This window comes from Myotis brandtii, unplaced genomic scaffold (assembly GCF_000412655.1).
Source record: "Myotis brandtii unplaced genomic scaffold, ASM41265v1 scaffold209, whole genome shotgun sequence".
Classification (NCBI taxonomy): domain Eukaryota; kingdom Metazoa; phylum Chordata; class Mammalia; order Chiroptera; family Vespertilionidae; genus Myotis; species Myotis brandtii.
Window position 1 is genome coordinate 2,510,460 of NW_005357806.1, and position 9,500 is coordinate 2,519,959.

The 9,500-nt window shown below is 38.7% G+C and overlaps 1 protein-coding gene across 1 annotated transcript; it reads left to right on the forward strand.

Moving 5' to 3' along the window:
* The first annotated feature begins 99 nt into the window (after nt 1-99).
* Nucleotides 100-6,183, forward strand: LOC102241433 (dol-P-Glc:Glc(2)Man(9)GlcNAc(2)-PP-Dol alpha-1,2-glucosyltransferase). The gene is made up of 3 exons (XM_005865685.2): nt 100-376; nt 1,356-1,624; nt 3,482-6,183. The coding sequence occupies exons 1-3, from the start codon at nt 100-102 to the stop codon at nt 4,535-4,537; spliced, it is 1,602 nt and encodes a 533-aa protein (XP_005865747.1). The 3' UTR covers nt 4,538-6,183.
* The last annotated feature ends 3,317 nt before the right edge of the window (nt 6,184-9,500 follow it).

Sequence of the window (9,500 nt, forward strand, 5' to 3'; positions counted from 1 at the left end):
CGATCCGAACCCCCCGCCCCGGCCTCCCAGCCTCCAACGGGAAGGGAACTGGGTAATCCGTGTTCCTGCCTCTGAAAGCTGCGACCTGTTCGCTAAGTGATGCCCGAGCCGCAGATCTGCCTCCTGGGAAGCAGGGTCATGACAGGAGCCGACGCGGAGCCCCGTTACCTCCGCTTTCCCCCCCCTGGTCCCAGGGCGGCTCCCCGGAAAGGGCAGGAAACTTCACTTTCTCGCGCGCCGGCCAGCGCCTCGCCGAGGTTTAGGGATGGGACGGGGACGGGCGGGGAGCGGGGATCGCCAGCCGCCGAGCAGCTGCGAGTTGCCTTAGTTCCATCCTCGGTGTTCGGGGTGGAGGCTCTGTTGTTAACTGGGTCAGGTTAGTGGCAGCCAGCGGAGTGACATCCTGTTTGAGTGCATAATTGACTGTAAACACATAATAGAGATACAAGAATAAAGCGCTGCAGGCCCTGGAACCGCTTCCTTGCGCCCGCAGTTTCCCCGATGAGGCAGGAACTTGCCCCTTGTTGATGGCAATGGGCCCAGCGACGGTGGGTTTCGTTATGTGTTCCGCTCATGGCAGCTGTTCTGGGAGGACGCGCTGTGGGCGTGTCATTCGCCCGCGGCTGCTGAGACCATGTAGGGCGGTGGTTAGAAACACGAAGTCTGGTTAGAAAAAGGCCTGGCTTTAAATTGGAGTTTATGTACCAGTTGTGTGGCCTTGTGAATGTCCGAGTTTCGGGTTACTTATATGAAAAAGACAGGACTGTGGCGTGTTGCAGGGTCCGCTACGGAGGGTGTAGCGCAATGCACGTTAGTTAGCTTTCCTTATGGAGTCCGCGGTTTAGTCTCTTGAAACACTTCTGGCCCTGGCTGGTGTTGCTCAGTGGGTAGAGCGTCGGCCTGCAGACCGAAGGGTCCCAGGTTCGATTCCGGTCAAGGGCACATGCCCAGGTTGCGGGCTCAGTCCCCAGTGTGGGGCGTGCAGGAGGCAGCCAATCAGTGATTCTCTCTCATTGATGTTTGTATCTCTCTCTCCCTTCCTTTCTGAAATCAATAAAAATATATTTAAAAAACAAACAAACACACTTCTTTCCCTCCAAACTCATCAGAGTTCCAGCTGATGTTTCCACACTTTTAAACACTGGAGCATTTGCGATTTAATCATCACCATACGGGCTTTTGGAAGAGTAAGCGGGTCTTTCTGAAGAGCAGACCCTGATTTTAAGTTGTTGTCCACTGGTTGGTGACAGCTTCACAGTCACACAGCCGGGGCAGGGGCAGAGTGTAAGCAGCACGCGAGGACTTCGCAATTGTGTCACGGGATAACTTCTAAACATGCCTGCTTGTTGGTAAAGTTGCTTTCGAGCCTGACATCTTTGTGGTTGTCCTCTCGCTTCTGCTTCATGGGCGGCCTTTCCTTTTGCAGTGGGACCCCATGATTACCACGTTGCCTGGCCTCTACCTGCTGTCGGTCGGGGTGGTCAAGCCTGCCCGCTGGATCTTCGGATGGTCGGAACATGTTGTCTGCTCCATTGGAATGCTCAGATTTGTGAATCTGCTCTTCAGCGTCGGCAACTTCTATTTGCTGTATTTGCTTTTCCGCAAGGTACAACCCAGACACAAGGTATGTTTTCAAAATGTTTTACTCTAAGTTTATATGCCCTCAGCTCCACCATTATGATGAATTGGTTTTATGAGATTTGGTGGAAAATGTCTTTAACACTTAGTATTTGTATATATTTTGTCAAGATAAAGTAAGACCTCCCCTACCTCCATTTTAGAATAAGGTTATATTTAAATATTTTAATAACTTGCCCTATATAATAAAAGGGTAATATGCAAATTGACCCTAACAGAGCAACCGGGAATGACCGGTTGCTATGATGCGCACTGACTACCAGGGGCAGGCACTCAACGCAGAAGCTGCCCCCTGGTGGTACCTGCCCTCCCCTGAATGGCAGGGCAGCGCCATTCAGCCACAAGTCGGGCTGAGGGCTGTCAGCTTAGCGGCGGTGGCGGGAGCCTCTTTTGCCTCCGCGGCAGCGCTAAGGATGTCTGGCTGTGGCTTAGGCCTAGGCTGTTAGCTGGACATCCCCCGAGGGCTCCCGGGCTGCCAGAGGGATGTCTGACTGCCAGGTTAGGCCTGATCCCTAGGGAGCGGGCCTAAGCTGGCAGGTGGGTACCCCTGAGGGGTCCCAGACTGTGAGAGGGCGCAGGCTGGGCTGAGGGATGCCCCCCCCCCAACCCCCGAGTGCATGAATTTTCATGCATCAGGCCTCTAGTTTACTTATAAAATCTAAAGTAAATGTTTTTTTCACCAATCAAACCATTTCAGTTACTATTTACTGAACTTACTCCATGTGCTTAACATTGAAACTGCAGAGGTAAATGAGGTGATAATTTTCTTAAGAAAGCTGTATTTTCATTAGGAGAAACAGACTTTACCTGAGGAATTTTTATGTGACTTAATGCAGGCCCTGGAAGTAAAATGCCTGGGTTTGAATTCTGTCTACTTACTAATTATGTTAATTGAGGCAGGTTACCCCTCAGTGACTCCAAGTCTTAATCTGTTAAATGGGAATAATACACAATCTACCTTATATGACTTTTATGAAGAGTAAAGGAGATTAATAGTGGAAGATGCTTAGAATAGTGCCTGATGTAATGTTAAGGACTCAATAAATATTAATTACAACAGTTAATTTTAACTTAAGATGATTATTTCAGTCGTGTAAGTTATGAGCGGGGGATAGGTGTAAGACACTCTCCAGATACAGAGAAGGAGCGGAGACCTACTGCAGCCCTGGGATGGAGGGGTGCAGTGGCACTGGGTAAGGCTCCAGAGAGAAGACGGTACCTAAGCTGAATCTTGATACACAGATAGGGCTTTAGGGTGGGGAGTGAATCCTGGCAGGAGGAGCATGAGCGACAGATGCAGGGAGTTGGTGTTTGGAATTAGAGAATTATAACAGTGTGGACCTGTGAGGCTGGAGAAGTAGGTGGGGTGAAGTCATGAGTGTCCTTAAAAGTCATGGAAAGGATTTTGAACTTGAATAGGTGATGGACAGCCCTTAATTTTAATCAAGGCAATGGCATGATTTGATTTTGTGATTTAGAGTAAATGAAGGCCCTGACCAGCTGGCCTAGTTGGTCAGTTGGTTGGAGCATTGTCCCCTGCACTGCAAGACTACAGGTTCGATTCCCAGTCAGTGCACATATGAGAGGCAACCTACTGAAGTTTCTCTCATCAGTGTTTCTATCTCTCTCTCCCTTCTCCGTTCCTCTCTTTCTAAAAATCAATAAAAAGGTATTTAAATGTTTATTGTGTCTTTGCCTAGCCAGAAATAATATTGAATAATTTTATTTAAGCACGACTCATGTGGTTTTGTATTTTTTAAGAAGTCTCTTCATTACCTTCACAGAAAAAGCGTATTTGTTTTATCATGAAAATAAGTTTAACTGTGATTTCTCTTCCTCCTAGGCTGGCTCAAGTGCCCAGAGGATCTTGTCAACATTAACCCTAGCAGTATTTCCTACACTCTATTTCTTTAACTTCCTCTACTACACAGAAGCAGGATCCATGTTTTTCACTCTTTTTGCCTATTTGATGTGTCTTTATGGGAATCATAAAACGTCAGCGTTGCTTGGATTTTGTGGCTTCATGTTTCGTCAGACAAATATTGTCTGGGCTGTCTTCTGCGCAGGAAACGTCATCGCACAAAAGTTAACTGAAGCTTGGAAAACTGAGCTGCAAAAGAAGAAGGAAGAGAGGCTTCCCCCAATCAAGGGACCGTTTTCAGAATTCAGGAAAATTCTTCAGTTTCTTTTGGTTTATTCCATGTCCTTTAAGAACTTGAGTATGCTTCTCCTCTTGACTTGGCCATACATCCTGCTCCTGTTTCTGTTTGGTGCTTTCGTGGTAGTGAATGGGGGGATTGTTGTTGGCGATCGGAGCAGTCATGAAGTCTGTCTGCACTTCCCCCAGCTCTTCTATTTTTTCTCTTTCACTCTCTTTTTTTCCTTTCCTCACCTACTCTCTCCTAGCAAAGTGAAAGCTTTTCTTTGCTTAGTTTGGAAACGTAGAATTCAGTTTTTTGTGCTCACTGTAGTCTCTGTATTTTTAGTTTGGAAATTCACTTACGTTCACAAATACTTATTAGCAGATAACAGGCATTATACATTCTATGTGTGGAGAAGAGTTATTCAAAGATATGAAATTGTGAAATATTTGCTAGTTCCTGTCTATATATTTGCTGGTTGGAGTATAACTGACTCATTGAAGTCAAAGTCCGTTTTCTGGAACTTAATGTTTTTCATATGCTTATTTGCTGTTATAGTACCTCAGAAACTGCTAGAATTTCGTTACTTTATTTTACCTTATGTTATTTATAGGCTTAACATACCTCTGCCCCCAATATCTAGACTTGTTTGTGAACTAGGTTGCTATGCAGTTGTTAATTTCATAACTTTTTATATCTTTCTGAACAAGACTTTTCAGTGGCCAAATAGTCAGGACACTCAGAGGTTTATGTGGTAATGTCACAGATATCTTGAACTCTAAAATAGATTTCCACATTTCCACATGAGCAACTGAACAGGTGAAAATTATGAACTTTTAGGCACAGTGGTGATCCTCAGATCACTTTAGATGTTTTATTTTTAAACATCGGCTATATGTGTTTTAAACATATATAACAAATCCAAGGGAGTTAAGTGGTAAAAAACTTAGAAACATTTAAGACTTGCTCCATAAGCCTGAGCAATACTGGGAAAATAAAATTGTTTACAATTATCTCATGATATCACTTTTGTACTGCTGGCCACTCAAAAAGCTTGGGAACTTTTTATAGATAGAAGTTTAAGAAAATTGGGCACGCATTATAATACTGGAACTTATGTATTAATTCCCAAAAAGCAATAGTAGACAGAATATTTGAAAACTTTGCAAATGATCAGGTAATATTCTTGATTGAAAAGTTGCTTAACATTTCAGTAAATATAATTTTAATCATAAGGCAAAATAAACTCACATCGATAGTAAGTGTTAGAAATTCCAAGCTCATCTTTGTCTACCTATGATTTAAGTTACTGGTTTTGGTTAAAAATCTAGGAATGATGAAGCTCTTTCCCTAATTTCTAATGTGAACTATGTGATGGCCACAGATAAATTGTGTTGATGATAATACCTTTAAAAAGGGGTTTTCTTTTTGACATATGTTACTGTACTAGTTTTCTGTGGTCGCCATAACAAATGACCACAAACTCGGTGGCTTAAAAATATATCTCACAGTTCTGGGGGCCATAAATCTCAAAAGATGGTGTCGGCAGTCTTGGTTCCGTCTGGAGGCTCCGGGAGAACCACTCCCCTGCCTCTCTCCTGGCTTATGGTGGCTCTCTGCAGTCCTTGCTGCCTCGGTTATAGATGCGTCACTGCAGTCTCTCTGCCCTTGTCTTGACATGGCTTTCCCAACGGTCTTCTCTTCTTTATCTTACAGGGACAATGTCGATGGTCTCATGATGACAGTATTAATTCACTTATACCAACGGAGACCCTTTTTCCAAATACGATCACATTTACAGGTTCCAAGCAGACATGTCTTTTTGTGGGACACTTCAACCCACTAAAGTTACCAAAGGAGATTTTAGGATACATTTCATAAAAGTGTAGGATATAATTTCTTTGCTGAGATAGTTGAAATAAAATTTTAATCGTTATTGAGAGGTTAAAAACACTAACTTTCAAGGCCAAATATAAAACTAGAGGTAACTGGTATTTGATTCCATTATACAAGAAAAGTTAGAATTGAAAGAAGTTTAGAAATCATTTGACCTAATCTTATTTAGTAGATTGGGGAACAGCTGATCTAATCTTGTGTGTTGGATTTTGGATTCTGTGTCTGCTATTTTGAGTACATTCATTTGATTATCATTCCATTACAGAAAAGTGTTTGGACATGTTAACTCACATGTATACTTAGAACTGAATAGAATTCATCTTTTAACTCATTTTATGTTTGTAAACATTTTTAAGTAGCTTTGTGAACCTATTTGTCTTGACTAATGCTTTCTCTGGGTTTTAAATAATGAGTGGGATGGGAAAGTATTCTGTGTTTGCAAATATAAAATCGTGTACAGGTGAAAATGACAAGTGTGGTGGAGCAATAAGTAAAGAGCAATCTTGTACTCTGCTCAGTACTTAGAAAGTAGATCGACTTTTTAGTTGTAACAGTGATTGCAGGACAGATGTTTTTACCCAAACTTTTTTTTTTAACTAGACAAGAAAGCACACTCAAAGAAGTTATTATTTATAATGACAATCTGAATTCCAGGAAGTCAAAATTAAAAAAGAAATGTGTAATTTAGGAAAAACAGCTTTCTTGTCTGATACTGTATATGAATGTGTTAAGGAATATTTCTGAGACTGAAAAACTTTTCCTCTCTAATCTATTCTGGCAAAAATGAGGAAACCATCCCACCCCATAAATTGGGGGAATCGCTGTCCCAGTTAATTTTTAAGTTCCTACTCTGTTAAAAGATGTTTTGGATAAAATCTACATTCAGAGAAAACAGGTTAATCTTAGTTTCTTTTTTTTTTCTTTCTATAAAGTACAGAAAGTATAGTACTTAACATTTTAGAAAAGAATGCTGTGAATTAGAAGGTGTTATAGAGCATTGCTTTTAGGAATATCCTAAGTGATCTTTGTGTTTTGAACATTTTTCAAGAGATATCAAATAGATGTTTTGACATGAAGTTTAAAAAAATTAGACTTAATTTAATTTCTTGATTAAAAGGTGATTTTTTTAAAAAGAAGCCTGTGGAGACTTGCAATTATTGGTATTAAAGTATATAAGTAGGATTATGTTAAAGAATGTCAAACGGATTTAGTACATAATATGTGTAGCCCCAGTATTAAATGTTTGAACTTTTTTCTTCTGTGAAATTTCATAGCTGAGTATTATGTTTATATAGCATATAGCATTAGTAAGGTTCCAGTATGCTGTTTCCTCACATATCATGTGTTTTCTCTTAGGGGATACCCAGAAATCTTTTCTATTGCATCTGACTGTGTATTTAAATGCTTTGGAACTGTAGTTCCTGAGGTTAAACATAGCATGTCATTTGGCAAGAGAAATTTTGTTAGCTCTCTGGCCTCTTCCTCCTCTTCTTAAAGTTATTTCTGAAATGTGCTTCGTCTATTATAAGGTACCTTAATACAAAGAGTTTAATGCAATCTATTTTTATAAACAAGTAGCTTACTATAGTACATTTCTAGTTTGAGTTTAACTGCCGCGAGAAGAGAAGAGATCCTCAGTTTTTATTTATACCCCCAAATAGACGATTATATTAGACGTACTTTTATTTATTTTTTTAATTTTTAAATTACAGTTGACATAGAATATTATATTAGTTTCAGATGTACAACCCCCTAATTAGACATTTATGTAACTTACGAAGTGATCTCCAAAAAATCTAGTACCCATCTGAACACGTATATACTTGTTACAATGTTATTGACTATGTTCCCTGTGCTGTAATTTACATCCTTGTGACTGTTCTGTAACAATTTGTACATTTTAAATTCCTTCACCTATTTCACCCAGCTTCCAACCCCCCCTTCCCATCTGGCAACCATCAAAATGTTCTCTGTATCTGTGTAGACTCACTTCTAAAATAAAATGTTCAAATAAAGAAATAAATTCGTGTTCATTAAATTAGCATTTATTATCTTTAAAACAATTAGCATTTTATTAAAAAGTGAAACAAAAAGTATCATGAAAATAATATGAAACATTTTTTGTAATGGAAAATTAAACATAATTTAGGGACTATGGGCTTGTAGAAAGAGCATTTAGCTTGGCAGTTAAGATTTTTATATTTGACTGTGGTTTTGGAATCAAGGCAAGTGGTTTAACCTTTGGTCCTCATTTCAAATGAGTAGAGTATTTGTCCTAACTGGTCAGTGCCTGGCCCATGTCTAGCCTTATTTCAAAAAGAATTCAGCTCCTGCCATATATCCAAAAAGTTCATAAATAAGTTACTTAATAAATATTGAGTAAATTAAAACTGAATGAAGTTTTTAGTATAGAAAGAAGTGAATATCCTAGAAAAAATTACAACATTAGTTAATTTTAGGAAATAAATCACATATTTCACAATGAGAGTCAACCTAAACTTTTTCTGCCTAAATTTACTGACTTAGTTTGAATTTTTTTCTTTACCATGGTGCCTAATACTTATATTTACTTATAAATATATGTAAGTAAATATTTCAAAATTATTACTATTTAAAGAAAAATAACTTTCAACCATTAAATTATAATAGTAGAACTGATGTTTATTAGACCTTTAAGGGAAAAGAATTTTCAATCAATTAGGACTATTTTGTGTTTTAATTAGGCTTAATTTTACTACTTTAGGGATAACTTAATTATCTTTTATTTAGGGTATGTTTTCTGTATTGACAAGAAAAACATTTTTAATATGCTAAAACTTGTATAGCTTAGAAAATTCTAATAAAAAGGGATATATTGAAGTTACATTTTTAAAAACTTACCCACGACTCCAACACTAAATTCTTTAATGTTTGAAAATCATTTCTAGGGTAAGAAATTTTGCTGCAATTAAGTAATCCAATAATACCTTTATGTTGGGCTTTATTAAAAAAATGAGCATTTTATAAATTTAGTGTTCATTTGAAATCAGTGTTTCACCATCAGACCAAAAGACACATGGTATTTTCCTGACAAGAGAAAATATTAAATCCAGTATTGATTTTTCACACTGTTTAGGAACCTTAACATCAGTTCAGTAAACCATATATGTGTGTGTATGGCACACCCAAAATAATTGCTATCGTTTATTGAGTGCCTACAATGTTCTGAGTGTAATACTTCTAGCTGATTTACAATTAACTGTCATGTTTGATCCTACTCATATTCCTGTGAGGCAGATGTTGATTTCTGTTCAATTGCTGGAGAAACTGAAGATCAAGCAGAAAGGTAGCTCTCTAGAAGTCCACGCTGTCCCTGAAGAACATAGCTTGGTCTGATTCCCAAGGCTGTTTTTGACTGCTACTGTGAAAGTTTTTTATAAGAGCAGTAGAATATGGAGAGAGAGGTGATAACCTATCTTTGCATTAGCCAAGCCATTCATGGCATATTTTCTTTGTATTGATTATAGTCATTTTTAGAAATGCTAGAAACTGTTTAAGGAAGTATGAACAGATAAGTGTTTATAATTATGTTGCAAGAGAAATGGCTAAAAGAACATATGGGATGTTTAACTCAGAAGCAGAGATTCTATAACTTGATATGCTCTCATAATTGAATAATTATTTGGAAGAAGAATTGGAATATTCTGTATTCCCTGAAGTATAAATCAAGGATCAGCAGATTTCAACTCATGAAAAACATACATTTTCTAATTGTGTAGTCTCTGCAGGGCAATGAACCAGAGAAGAGTAAGTTTGGTTGCTGAAGGCAAGATTTCTAATTTGTCA